At 42.8% G+C, this 14,743-nt stretch overlaps 1 protein-coding gene across 3 annotated transcripts in view; it reads left to right on the top strand.

Moving 5' to 3' along the window:
* Positions 1-12,279, top strand: part of C9orf72 (C9orf72-SMCR8 complex subunit) — a 36,017-nt gene extending 23,738 nt beyond the window's left edge. For all 3 annotated transcript variants that reach the window (XM_083185525.1, XM_083185532.1, XM_083185517.1), the window contains exons 6-10: positions 2,416-2,532; positions 3,284-3,519; positions 4,132-4,189; positions 6,705-6,814; positions 11,200-12,279. In XM_083185525.1, coding sequence (XP_083041651.1) covers positions 2,416-2,532; positions 3,284-3,519; positions 4,132-4,189; positions 6,705-6,814; positions 11,200-11,386 — 708 coding nt within the window. In that variant the 3' untranslated portion in view covers positions 11,387-12,279. The remainder of the gene's footprint in view (positions 1-2,415; positions 2,533-3,283; positions 3,520-4,131; positions 4,190-6,704; positions 6,815-11,199) is intronic.
* Positions 12,280-14,743: the final 2,464 nt, after the last annotated feature.

Below are 14,743 nucleotides of genomic sequence, written 5' to 3'. Positions count from 1 at the left end.
ACGGTTGAGCCAAACTTTACATACACTCACACAGATTGAGCCAAAATTTGGGGACACGAAGAGAGGCATGCATGGGCACACAGGGACAGGGGCACAAATGGGCAGGGAGAGAGGCAGACATGGGGAGAGACAGAGGTACATATGGGTAGGGGCACACACGGCAGGGACAGAGGCACAGATGGATATGGGCTCAGATGGGCAGGGACAGAGGAATTTATGGGCAGGGACAGAGGAACACACAGCCAGGGACAGAGGTACACATTGGCAGGGACAGATGCACACATTGGTAGGGGCACACATGGGCAGGGGCAGAGGCACACATGGCAGGGACAGCGGAACACGTGGGTAGGGGCACACATGGCGAGAGGAGGGGGGGCAGAAGGTTGAGCAGGGGTTTGAAAACATAGTGACACTTTGAATGTCTTGTGTACCTTCCTCTTCTCGTTGGATCTCCCTCTCCCACCGCCAGCAGTGCAGGGTTTCTCTTCCTGGTGCAGGGTCTCCCTGTCTCAGCAACCGGCGCCGACTCTGCTTCTCTTTGCAAGTGCAGGGCTTCTCCTTCCTGGCACTGGGTCTCCTGCTTGTAATAGCTGACAGACGTTCACATAGCAAGAGGTGAACAGCGTGGTGTCAGCTAGGCAGGGGGGAGGAGGCATGATGGTTGTAATAGCTGACAACTGCTCACATACTGTAGCAAGAGGTGAGCGGTGTGTCAGCTCGGCAGGGGAAGGAGGCAGGCCAGGCTGCTTGTAAAAGCTGCTCACATAAGGCAGTGAGCGGCGTGTCACCTAGGCAGGAGGAGGAGGCAGGCCAGACTGCTTGTAATAGCGCTGACAGCCGCTCACATAAGGCAGTGAGCGGCGTGTCAGCTAGGCAGAAGGAGGAGGCATGATGGTTGTAATAGCTGTCTAACCGGCCGCTCAGCTCCTGTCCTGTGTCAAGCTCTTCTGGGCAGCATGCACCCTCCCCCCTGTCGTGCTGACACACCGCTCACCTCTTGCTAGGTGAGCGGTGTGTCAGCGCGACAGGGGGGAGGGTGCATGCTGCCCAGAAGAGCTGGACACAGGACAGGAGCTGAGCGGAGCGTCATGGCCGGGGAGACAATAAGTTGCAGAGCGTATTACTATGCAGGGTGGGCCAAAAAGGGCAGGGCGGAATTTAGCAGGATTGAAAGGGGCGGAGCGCAGCGACCCGTGAAAGAAGCCTAACGGGAACACTAGGCCAGTGACATGGCGGGAGGCCAGCGGACGGGAGGACGGCACCGGGTGAGCATCTTTTCAAGTCGGATTGAGATTGACGGAAACCGGGCCATACCCGACAGGTTTCCGACAAGAGCAGGTGGATTGGCAGCTATTTCACCAATCCACCTGGTTTCCAACAACCTATTCTAGGCGGAAACTGACATCTTTTTTTCCGACTGGAATTGAATATACCCCATAGTTTATTTTCTATCAGCCTACTTTGTGGGGTGTATTAAATGCTTTTTACGAGCTGTGACAATGAGCAGAGCTGCCTGATCGCTGTCACAGCTCACAGGGTCAGTATTCAACCCCGCCGTTTCCCCCTCGCTAGGTCTTTGGAGTGAGGGGGAAACGGCATATGCGGCCGCTAAAACAGCAAGGCTCGTGGCTAAATGCAGTGGGCTCCCTGCATAAACTGTGAGCTTAGCTGTTTGGGGGAATCCTCACTATCCTCTGACAGCAAGAATTTCCCCAGCGCGTTGAACAGGGTGAGCGACTGGAACGGCGAGGACTGCTTGTTTTCGGCGTTCCCTGCCATTTAACCCCCTTGCCGGCCGCATTGAATACACCCCTATGTCTCAACGCATGAATCTGTATTTATGCTTGTGAAATATTATACTAACTAACCTCTACTAAGGTGCTATACATAGTACAACATGTACAAAGGGCAGAATAGAGCTGTATTAAATATATTCACCACCTGCATTCGCCATTCATACTCTATTGCCGTTTACAAACAAGGGAGCCCATACGTCCTAATGGCTGTCTATAAAAGCCCCTAAAGATGGCACCTGCTAACCTGAATGAAGCTTCCCTGTCCCTAAGTATGATTAATAAGTACAATATTCCCAATGTAACTGTTTTTTTGTTTTTATTTATCAAAAAAAAAATGTAGTTTGATACTCTTGGAAACCATGATTCAAGAAGGTCCATATTTGGTTGTATATTGCATTTTAAAATTGTGTATTCCACTACACTCCCAGAAAGCTATATCCATTCTGAAACCATTAGATTGAAAAAAACAAACCACGGCGTTATCATTGCGTTTTCATAGCTTTTTAAATATTTATTTTTGTAATCCTATTTTATAATTTTAAATATGTAAAGTAAAATATGCTATTAAAACGGAATTAATCCAAACTGTTGTCTTTTTTTTTTTTTTCCTATGGTAAAGATGGTGAGGACCCTGTGCTTGTTCCTTTCTCCTGCAGAGCGGAAGTGCTCCAGGATGTGTAGATCTGAGACCTCATTCAAGTACGAATCTGGACTCTTTGTGCAAGGCCTGCTGAAGGTCAGTGTATGGACAGAGAGCTTAAATAATCAAAGGTTGATAAGCTCCAAAACTGAGCGAGGATCATTTAAGTCGGGTGTGGTATAGGGTTCCGACAGTCGGGATCCCGCAAGTCATTATCCCGACGTTGGGATCCCATTGGCCCGACCCAGACAGCATGGTGAGCGCAACAAAGCCCCTTGTGGGCTACGCGTGCCACCTATTCTATTCTCCCTCTATGGGGGTCGTGGACCCCCACGAGGGAGAATAGCCAGTGGCCGTCAGAGTTTTGACTGTCGGGATCCCGACGTCAGGTAAATGACTGTCGGGACCCCGTCCGGCACCCATTTAAGTCAGTAGTCACTTTTATCTGCTTGCCCATTACCTGCTGAGTTTTGTCTGTAGAATTAAAGTCTCAGGTCCTTTTACTGGCCACCCACTTATTCTTACTTTCTCTACCAAATATTGTGTTTTGCAACATTTCAAAATCATGTATTCTTTTATTATTAACCATTTTTTATATAGTGCAGCAAGTTCCGTTGCACCGCACAATTGGAAATGGGTATTAAGCAAATTGGGTAGTTACAGATCATAAAATGACCTCATACAACCAGTGTGTTTCCATCAAACTTGCAATATATTTTCAATGTAAAATGGGGGCTTAAGCGTAAATAGATTATGTCAAAGAATAAAAGGATTTAATATAAGCAGAAGTCAATGTATTATTAAATAATCGTGAAAAAACTTCAACGGAGTCTGTTGTCCCTTTCAGGATGCTACTGGGAGCTTTGTGCTGCCGTTTCGTCAGGTTATGTACGCTCCCTACCCTGCCACTCATATTGATGTGGACGTAAACACTGTTAAGCAGATGCCCCCATGCCATGAACACGCATACAATCAGCGACGGTACATGCGGGCAGAGCTGGCAGCTTTGTGGAAGGCCACTTCAGACGAAGAAATGGCAGGAGATTCAGTCATACACACAGATGAAAGTTTCACCCCTAACTTGTAAGCAAAGCCTGTGTTACATGTCAATTGTCTTATTAAGAAGTTTCTTCTTCTAGCATTTTCTTTAATAAATCGAGCTCCTGCTGTGAATACTTGTCAAACCACATTTTTCTGCTTGTCTAAAATACACACACTGAGTGACATCTTAAGTGTATGAAAGCTAATTTGAACGTCTTCACAGACAGTTCTGGAAAATAGTATTAATAGATAGCTGAAAACTGCAGTTAGCTGCTTAGTAGAGCAGATGAAGAGATGAGTGCAGCAGAGTTGCTGGCAGTAAGCAAAGGCCCAGTGAAATGGTAATTTCATTATCGCCTTAGAACCTCCAATTCTTTTGCACTAAAGGAGCCACCTCCACTAACTTGGCTAGACACAACGATAGGCTTGGATGAGTTAAACACATTTTTATTTCTCACTAGGTAAATGTAAAATAACTGTTCAGGGATTTTGTGTTTAACAAATAAAATGACGTACGGTATATAACCGCCAAGTGCTTTCCTGTAGGCAGCGTGGCTTCTATAGGACTTAAAGTATGACATAATCAAAATGCTGTTTTATTATATTGTGTTATCGTCTTTCATGTTTTAATGACACACACATTTTTTGTTCTAGGAATATTTTTCAAGATATCCTTCACAGAGACACATTTGTCCAAAACTTTTTAGAACAGGTATTGTATATAATTTAACGCTGACAATGATGTGGTTGGGGGGAATCGGTACATCTGTCAGAATGAACTTAGGTCTACAGTCATTAGGTCGACTGGCTGGAAGGTCGACCTGATTTAAGGTCGACATGACTTAAGGTCGAATTTGCATAAAGGTCGACATGAGGAAGGTCAACTGGTCATAAGGTCGACATGGGTTTTTCACTGTTTTTTTTATCCGAATGTCGACATGGACACAGTTGGCAATGAGAATCGGACCCTCGCTTCGCTTGCGATGCTTCGGGCACGGTGCCTCGCTGCGCTCGGCACACTATTTTATTCTCCCACCACGCCCTAGTGGATGGTAGGGCATGAAATACCGCCTGTCGGCACATGTCGGCTCAAAAAACAGTGAAAAACCCCATGTCGACCTTATGACCAGTCGACCTTCCTCATGTCGACCTTTATGCAAATTCGACCTTAAGTCATGTCGACCTTGGCCCAAGTCGACCTTAAGTCAGGTCGACCTTCCTGCCAGTCGACCTAGTGGGGTCGACCTAATGACTGTAGACCTAAGTTCATTCTAATAGATGACTGCTTCCCGGTTGGGGGGTGGAGGTGTTAAAGAAAGCGTTATTTTTTTTTTTTAAATACCATTTTAATGTAGTTAATGTACTTCTCTAGAAACATTTTCCATTGTTCTACATCATACAGGGGTATGCACATTATTAGACTCAAACAAGGAATTTAAAACTGGTAAAATAATTTTATAAAACTATTACAATTATTAATCCTTTGTCTTATATACAGTTTGGCATACCGCTCATGAGAGTTTTTTGGCCAAGATAGGATATCTAAAACCCTGTACACAGAGATGGATGGGAGAGCCTGAGCTAAGCGATGCTTAAGCACGGAATGCTCAGCACACCTGCAGTGTGCGCTGAACGATCCATGCGGGCCAGTTGTTCTCTGGTGAGAGAACACTGGAGATGACTAGATGTTGACTGCATGCAGTATATATATCCAGTCAGGCGGTACTGATGCAAGGGCCTTACATCGCTGTGGGAGCGATCCGTGCTTATTTTCTAAGGGATCTAGTCCGATTTGCTTAGAAATAGCGGTACTTGTGTACAATCACGGCTCCCACGATGTCCATCCATAGCGATTCGATCACATGCGATTTTTAACAGAAATGCATCCAAATGCATTGAAATTAGTATCAAACATGTTCAATGGCCCCCAAATGTCATTTTTGAGGCTGTACCACCCCCGCTATCAACGCGAACCCGAAGCGTGGCGAGCGGCGGCGGTACGCGTCCTACGACCTTTTCATACCCCCACTATCCACGTCGGCGTGGAGTTGAGAATAGAAAGTGTGGCGAGCGCAGTGAGCCACGGCGCCCGAAGCGTGGCGAGGGAACACGGATACCTTCACAGGTATACGCGTCCCCTCGCGGGCTTCACCGGTGTCCGCGGGGCTCACTTTCTATTCTCAACTCCACGCCGACGTGTATAGTGGGGGTATGAAAAGGTCGTAGGACGCATACCGCCGCCCCTCGCGGGCTCGCTCCGCTCGCCATGCTTCGGGTTCGCGTTGATAGTGGGGGTGGTAAAGCCTGAAAAATAACATTTGGGGGCCATTGAACATGTTTGATACTAATTTCAATGCATTTGGATGCATTTCTGTTAAAGATCGCATGCGAATTTTAAAAATGCTTAAAACTGCAAAAATCGCATCCCATCGCATGCCACAACATATGGCATGCGATGGGAGCCGTGAAAGTACACAAGTACCGAAATAGCTGTCGTATTACCCCATGTGCGCCCCTTAAAGGAGATATCCTATTTGATGCAGTGAATTACCGCAGCTAATGGACATCCTATTGACCCCATAGCTGTCACGTATTGGCATGTGAAACAGAATCCGTAATAAGCAGCCCCAGGAAACTGGCTTTAATCTATGCGGCAATAATCTATGGGTCCTGTAACTTATCCTAGATCCCATGTGTTATTGTCTTATAGCAGGTAGTTTACCGCATGGCAAAAAAGAAGGATAGCTAGATAAAACCATTCAGTTAAAATGTCGAAATAGGCAATAGGATACCTCCCTAACCCCCATCTTTAAAAAATAAAATGTTCCTACCATTTTTTTTATTTATTTTTTTAAGCCATATTGCATTGTAAAATTGGCATGAGTCTTGTTTGAAGACCTCTGTAAATAAAATCTATGTACAGTATGTTATTGCATTTACTTGTTTCTCCTAGGGAGAATTTTTAGGCTTAATTTACTTTCTGCATCCAAATTGGATTGGCATCCTAACTACTACACTGCTAGCAATAGTTTTGGTTTTGTTTTGCCAAAGGAAAAATCTGTCTATACAGCTGCTTAGCTTGCTCGATGCATGTTGTATTCTGAGCTTACTGGTATGCAGCCAAACATCCAGTAATGTGTGTCACTGAGAAACTGGCACTTGCAGTACATGCTGTAGCAGGGTACGTGCCATGATATGTTCTACATAGTAGTTTCATTGTTTTTTAGGTATTCCAGTTGAAGCCAAACCTGTCCCTAAGGAGCACATTTCTGGCACAGTTTTTGCTGATACTTCATAGAAAGGCCCTGACCCTAATAAAATATATTGAAGATGACACGTAAGTTCTTGGTTATATGCATGTTTACATTGACTACTGTGGCTCTGCTACTTAGTATTTAGTCCTCAGATTACTGTTTTAATAATAATTGTTAGTATATAATTTTTTTTTAGAAGTGTGCAAATGTAATCATGTCAACGCCATTCACATTCATGGTTTCTCATGAGAAGTAATGCATGCAGTGCTGAAAAATGATTTGGGTCCTTCCGGCTTAAAACATTGCTGCCTTGTAGGGCTACCTCTGATACCTGGCCTGGACTATACCATTTTATAGCTGTAGATTTCTGTTCAGCTTTCTTTGTGGGTCGGTTGTGTTTTCTGTAAATCCAGACCCAAAATATGCAAGTAGCTTTATGCATTGTTAAGGCCCCCCCATACACTAGACGATGTACATGCAATTTGGGTTTTTTTTCCCTGTGGTTGCAGCAATCATTCAGAGGGAAAGAGCCCAAATTGCAGGTGACTGACAGCGGGTCCCGTGCGTATCACACCGGACCCTCCGAGTCACCCCTGCTGCAGAAGCAATCTCTTCTATTGCTTTTGAGCCGGACAGGCTTGGCTGGCATTTTATGCAAAAGGAGCTCTTACTTACAATTTTATGTAGTTTAAAAGCATGTAAAGTGCAAACCTTTATTAAAATGTATGTTTTAAACGTTATGTCCTCCCTGTATTTTTCCCTGTACATGTAAATCTGATATTGGAGGAGGAGAGTGATCTACAAATCGTTTGATATTAGTTATCCCTTGCACCTATTTTAACAAAAAACGACTGTTCTCATCATTCCTACATATGCATGGGAAAACTTTTATTTGTTCCACACACATGGTTGTAAATAACTTTGATTTTGTGAACCCTGGAAGCGCTGAACACCTGTGTTCCTCTATATACAGTATGCTATAAAACATTTTCTGACATTGATTGTTTAGCTGAACCCAGGATTTATTGTGCACACAAGAAGTCCTTTTTTCTGTATAAGTGTTTTACTGAAAAGCACTCTTAACTTAAGGTGCCCATACACGGTGCGATGATTGCACCCGTTATGGGCTGTGTGTGATGCAATGCTATCCGAGGGCAGTACAAAAAGTATGTGCAGCACCTACTTTTGGTACTGTGCGATGCCGTGGGAGTGCGCATCGCACGGTGCTATCGCACCGTGTTTGGGCACCATTACATTAGCATTTTATATGCTGATATAGCCACAGTTGCACACAGAATATTAATTGGAAGCTGCTTGTGCATCACTTTAGGAATATGACCCATTTTCCAGGAAAAGGTTTCACAAAAAGACTATGCACTACCAAGACTTGCCACTGCGTGCCGCAACTAGAAGGCTGTTTAATGCGAAAGGAGGCTAGATGTATATGGACACATCATATATATCCGAGTGTAACGAACACCAGAGTGGTATATGTATCTTAAATAACATGATCCGTGTTGTGAGTGATGTGATATTTAAGATTTTGGGAAAATTTTCTGTCAGTGATGCAGTGATGTGCTGCTTTTCTTTGAGCGTTTCAATACGAGTGGAAGCTTTCATAGCTGCAGAAGCAGGACTAACTCTGTATTGATCACAATGTTTGTTATCTATAATGGTCAGTCACCTGAATAGTTTTTTTCCTTTATAGTGTGTGTGTGTGTGTGTGTGTGTGTGTGTGTGTGTGTGTGTGTGTGTGTGTGTGTGTGACCTCAATCAATACAGTGGAAGTGCCGGACCGTTTGGAGATAGAAAGATAGATATAGAACAAGTGGGGTAGCCTCTGTTGCGCTAATCCTGATTTAGAGTTCAGCTGCCCCTCCGATAAGACTCTCCTGTTAGTGAGAGCCTAGGTACACAAGAAAAAAGATGGGGTTATCGGAGTGCGCTATAACTAGTACCACCTAGACCAGGTATGTCCAAACTATGGCCCTACAGCTGTTGTGAAACTACAAGTCCATCATGCCTTGCCACAGTTTTGCTATTAAAGAATACTTAAATTATGGCAAAGCATGCTGGGATGTGTAGTTTCACAACAGCTGGAGGGCCACAGTTTGAACATGCCTGACCAATACAGTTAGTCCATCAACATGATATAACTATCTGATTTTGTATAAAAGTTATTTTGTCCGTTTATGAAATGAGACGTAGGCTTCGTTCAGACCAGTAATTCTTTATTTAAAACCAACCCAATGCATTTCGTCAGAATGACTTCATCAGGGGCGTGGTGAGATTAGACCCCACAACAAGGTCTGTAAAGCGAAGAGTGTTCTTAAAATGTTTATATAAAAATCAATCACTGGTCATTTGAAAAAAATGGATCTTTATTTGATAAATCCTGATAAGAATGGAGTCCTTGACTGGCCGTATTTATAATATCAGTAGGCTCCACCCACTTCTGAAATTTCTATGGGGTAAAACCATTCTCTGTTCACAAAACAGTCACCCAAATGGATGGTGCACCACTGTGTGATGTGATATCCTAGAACTTCCGCTGGCTAAGAGAGCTCTGATAACCTATATATATATTTCACAGCGATCCACTTTTTCCAAATTTTGTTATGTTACAGCCTTATTTCAAAATTGAATAAATGTATTATTTCCCTTTAAAATTCTACACACAATATCCCAAAATGATAACGTGAAAACCATTTTTTGCGAGATGTTTGCAAATTTTATAAAAAAAAAAACGAAGAAATGACATACTTTACATTTTATTATATTTGTATCCTTATAGTACATAAGTATTCAAAGCCTTTGCCATGAAGCTCAAAATTGAGCTCCAATGCATTCTGTTTCCACTGATTATCATTGAGATGTTCCTACAGTTTAATTGGAGTCCATCTGTGGTACCGGTAAATTCAGTTGATTGCACATGATTTGGAAAAGCACACACCGTTATATAAGGGCCCCTACTTGACAATGCATGTCAGAGCACAAACCAAGTATGAAGTCAAAAGAATTGTCTGTAGACTGTCAAGACAGGATTCTCTCGAGGTACAAAAAAATATCTGCTGCTTTGAAGATCCCATTGAGCACAGTGGCCTCCATCATCTTTAAACTGAAGAAGTTTGGATCAGGTTTCTACCTAGAGTTGGTCTGCCGTCTAAACTGAGCAATCTGGGGAAAAGCGCCCTAGTCAAGGAGGGGACCAAGAACCTGATGATCATTCTGTCAGAGCTACAGCATTCTTTTTTACAGAGAAGAGAACCTTCCATAAGGACAATCGTCTCTGCAGCAATCCACCAATCAGGCCTGTATGGGAAAGTGCCCAGATGGAAGCCACTTCTTAGACAAAGCACATGGCAGCAGGCCTGGAGTTTGCCAAAATGCACCTGAAGAACCCTCAGACCATGAGAAACAAAATTATATCTCGTATCTCCAAAATAGATACTTTATAAATGTTGGTCGTTTGTATTAAACTTAAACATTTTTATTTATAGGATATTTTAAAAGGAATTGTAAATTGTTTACAATCTGTACTTATCTGCTACATAGAAGGGCTGTGACCACAAGCTGGCATTTATTCCATTGGTACTTGTGCATAATCAGGGTGCCCACTAAGAAAAAAGCTTAGTGCCCTATTCAGCGTAGTGAGATCACATTGCATGCAGTTTGCATGTGATGTGATGCTACTAGTTCATTTTCACTGCACCCCTGGCCACAGATCACATCACATGCATATCGCATGCGATGCGATTTAGCACACCCCCACTATCCACATCGATGCGATTTTAGCACACCCCCACTATCTAAGTCACCCCGAAGCATGGCGAGCGCAGCGGAACGCGTCCTCCTGACCTTTTCATACCCCCACTATCCACGTCGGCGTAGAGTTGATTTTATAAAGTATGTCGAGCGGCAGCGAAAAACGAGCCCGAAGCTTGGCAAGCAGACGCTGATTACTTTACCTGTATTCTGTGTCCCCTCGCGGGGCTCCCCACGCTTTGGGCTCGTTTTCCATGGCACCTCGCAGGGCTCGCTGCGCTCAGCACGCTTCAGGCTCGCTGCGCTCCCCACACTTTATAAAATCAACTCCACGCCGACGTGGATAGTGGAGTATGAAAAGGTTGGGAGGACGCATCCCCTCGCGGGCCTCGCTGCGCTCACCATTCTTCGGGGTGACGTGGATATTGGAGGGGGTGTTAAATTGCATGGCATTGCATGCGATAAAAATGCATGCGATGCGATCCACGGCCAGGGGTGCTGTGAAATTCAACAAGTACCATTGCATGTGATTGCATGCGATGCGATCTCTACGCCGGCGTACATAGTCAAATTGGGCACCATGATAATACACAAGTACCATTCCATTACCTCATATGTAAGACAAAAATACCTGTGGACAGGAGCATTGTTTGTTCTTGCAATGTTGTGTTCAATACATAACATTCTCAATTTTGCTTTTCAGACAAAAGGGCAAGAAAATGTTTAAATCTCTGCGTAGTCTGAAAACAGATCTGGATCTGACAGCAGAGGGCGATCTCAACATAATTATGTCTTTGGCTGAAAAGATCAAACCAGGACTTCACTCTTTTATTTTTGGCAAACCTTTTCACACCAGTGTACAAGAGCGAGATGTGCTAATGACATTTTAACATTGGACCTCCTAAACAACTATAACTTTTGAATGATTTCATGTGAATATAAGTTTCAATGACTTTGCAGAGAGATCAGAGGCCATTAGTTTTGGATTATGTCATAACTTGCTCCACATTGGACCTTAAAATAATGGGGCAGATGTATGAACCAGCGTTAAGTGCAGAAATGCACTTAACACTGGTTAACTGGGGGGGAATTACATTTTCCCCAATGTATTACTAGCGCACCTAACATGTGCTAGTGACAGCTCGCTGAAGTAGGCTCGGCGGGGCTGTCCCCTGCAATCCCCCCCCCCCCCAGTGTTTAGCGGCCGGGGCGATGTATTAACAGCCGCTCAGGCGTTAATTCGCCCCGGTCGCTTCACCAGCTCAGGGCTATCCCCTATCCCCGACTGTGGGGACAACGCTAGCCCTGCTTTTGGCTTGGGCTGCGCTGGAGATCTAGCGGGTTTTCCTTATCGGCTGGGGTTAATATATCTGCATATAATGGGTGCCCGCTTCTCGATGTTATGATTTTAGAAGCGGGACCTGTTATGTGCTAAACTTTATCAGCAGTTTCATACATCTGCCCCACTGAGTCATGTTTGCCTTACTTCATATTACTACTGTATGTATTTGTGTTGCAGTTAACATCATCTATGGGTACTTTGATTATATATGTTTGTTGTTTTACTACTTTGAAGTATTTTGTGCATGTCTGTTTGTTTTTGCCTTTAACCAGAATTTGCAAATATATTTAATTTATTTTTGAATTGTTAAGCTCTGGTTGTTAGCTACTTCCTCTAGTACTGTAAAAGTGTCTTTTCTTACACATGTGTTTTAATATTTGTCACTTGTTATGTTTAATGATGAAATGTATTCCTTGACATAAACATGTTTTCAGACTCGAAGTCATTTGGGTTGGATTATTCTACCCTATTCAACTGAGCCTTGTCTCACAAGCTTGATGATTCTTTATATTCGCAAAATGATAGGAAAGCAGCTAAGATTTGCAAAACACGTTTTCCAAATCCCTATTTGACCATTTGACATGATTCTTTAAAATAAAAAAATAGTCCTTTTAAAATTCATGCTATTATTATGCTGTAAATACTGTAAACCAAATGTCTAATTATTTTAATGGAATACTGTTGCATTTGAAAAGAAGACCTAAAGGCAACCAGCAAGCTAGGACTGGAACTTCAGATTAAAAACGAATGGTACTATAGGTCAGTTTTCACCACACTAAACCATATTTATGTATTTAAAAAGTCTTTCCAAGTAGGATAATCACACAAAATAGATATTTTTTTTTATTTGTTTATGTATTATTATTATTTTTAGCTCCTACAGGTTGAGTATCCCGTATCCGGATATCTCATATCTCAATTATTATCCCCCACCATACCCTTTTTTTATACTTACCAAGTCCACCGGCATCCACTGCAGGCCTTCAGCTTCGTCTCCAGCGGTCCCAGGAGTGCATTGCTCGAGTTCCCATGCGTGCTGGTGACGTTACCGGCACTTCTGGGACTGCCGGAGACGAAGCTGAAGGCCTGCCGTGGACGCCGGGGGACTCCCATCGACGCCGAGGGACCATTGGGGACCCACCAGGGAACAGGTAAGTATGTTAAAAAAAGTTTATTCTAAAAACTGTAAAAATCCCTTATCCGGAATGCTCGTGGTCCCGAGCATTTCATATAAGGGATAATGAACCTGTATTAGTCTATCCCTCCTGCTGTTGCTTTGGTTATGGTGGATATATCCTGTACCAAAGAGAACGTGCTGCCCTATTTTTTCACAGCCATGGTCTCGTAAATAGATGATCCTGGTTTGTTTTTTTGCATGAAAATGGGCATTGTTTGATTTGCTCAAAACAAGCCTTTTTTTGAACATTTTAAAAGTTGTTTTTTTTAAATCCACAGTGACTAATTGAATTCCTCACATACAGTAATAAAATATTATTTAATGCAGTTTCGAAATATAATACATTCACAGTAACCTGAAGATAACACAATTAAAGGAAAAAATGGAATCTTAACAAATAAATATAAAAGTGTTCCTTTTAGTGTGGTATCCAATTAGCTGCAATGAAATATCAGAGAAACTTGTAGTTTTTACAGCCGCAGCCAAAAAAAGCTGGTGCTTTGTTTAGGAATCAATTCCCTGATAAGCTAAAGCCAGGCTTGCTACAATAGCCCTGGGCACAGCAAGTACTAATAATAATGAATGGAGGTAATTTGATACCCCCTTTAGTACTTTTATTTTTTTTAATACCATGCAGGTATATAAACCTGCAATAACTTTAGTTATACTTAGGGTTGCTGCTGACTAATTGTTTTGCTTTGCAGGTTGAGTCTCTTATCCGTGTATTCCAAAAAATGTAATATTCTGAAAATCGTGGTTTTTCAGAATATTTAGTTTGGTTCACTCCTTCTGACAAATTCCTTCTTAGATGGACAAAACCATGTGCACTGCAGGTGAGGCAGATGTAACTTGTGCAGAGAGAGTTAGATTTGGGTGGGGTTTTACTTCAAAGTGAGATCTATATTGCAGTGTAAAAATAAAGCAGTCAGTATTTTCCCTGCACAGAAACAAAATAGCCCCTCCTAAATCTAATTCTCTCTGCACATTTTACATTTGCCCCCCCCTGCAGTGCACAGGATTTTGTCCATCTAAGAAGGAATTTGCCAGAAGGAGTGAACCAGAATAACCCCCATTGAAGACTTCTTCACAACTATTGAACCTCTCCCTCCTTCAAGTTTTTGATAATCTGATAAATGGTTGGTTGAGGTGCAATCTTTGTAGCTAACTTGCCTGTGAAGCCCTTTTTGTGCAAAGCAATGATGACTGCGCATGTTTCCTTGCAGATAACCATGGTTAACTGAGGAAAAACCATTATGTAAAGCACCACCCTCCTTTCAAACCTTCCAGTCTGTTATCCCAACTTAATCAGAATGACACAGTGATGTCCAACTTTGTCCTGAACTGTCTCACCTGTGTTAACAAAAGAATCACTGACCTCTCAGCTGGTCGTTTTGTGACAGGGCTGAAATGCAGTGGAAATTTTTTTGGGGGGAATTCAATTAATTGTCATGGCAAAGAGGGACTTTGCAATTCATCTGATTATTATTCATGACATGCTGCAGGATATGCAAATTGGAATCCTAAAATGTAAGGCAGCAGACTTTCTGAAAAATCTATATTAGTGTCATTCTCAAAACTTTTGGCCATGGCTGTAAAAACATTATATACAGTGACATGAAAGAGAATCTAAATATGGCACTGACAAACTTATTTTACAATATAAGATGCTGGGAACAACTGGTTATGAGGCTACAAAATACGTTGTATCAAGTTTTTATATTTTTTTCA

This window comes from Crinia signifera, chromosome 1 (genome assembly GCF_055691185.1).
Source record: "Crinia signifera chromosome 1, ASM5569118v1, whole genome shotgun sequence".
Classification (NCBI taxonomy): Eukaryota; Metazoa; Chordata; class Amphibia; order Anura; family Myobatrachidae; genus Crinia; species Crinia signifera.
This window is presented reverse-complemented; position numbering and strand designations above follow the sequence as displayed.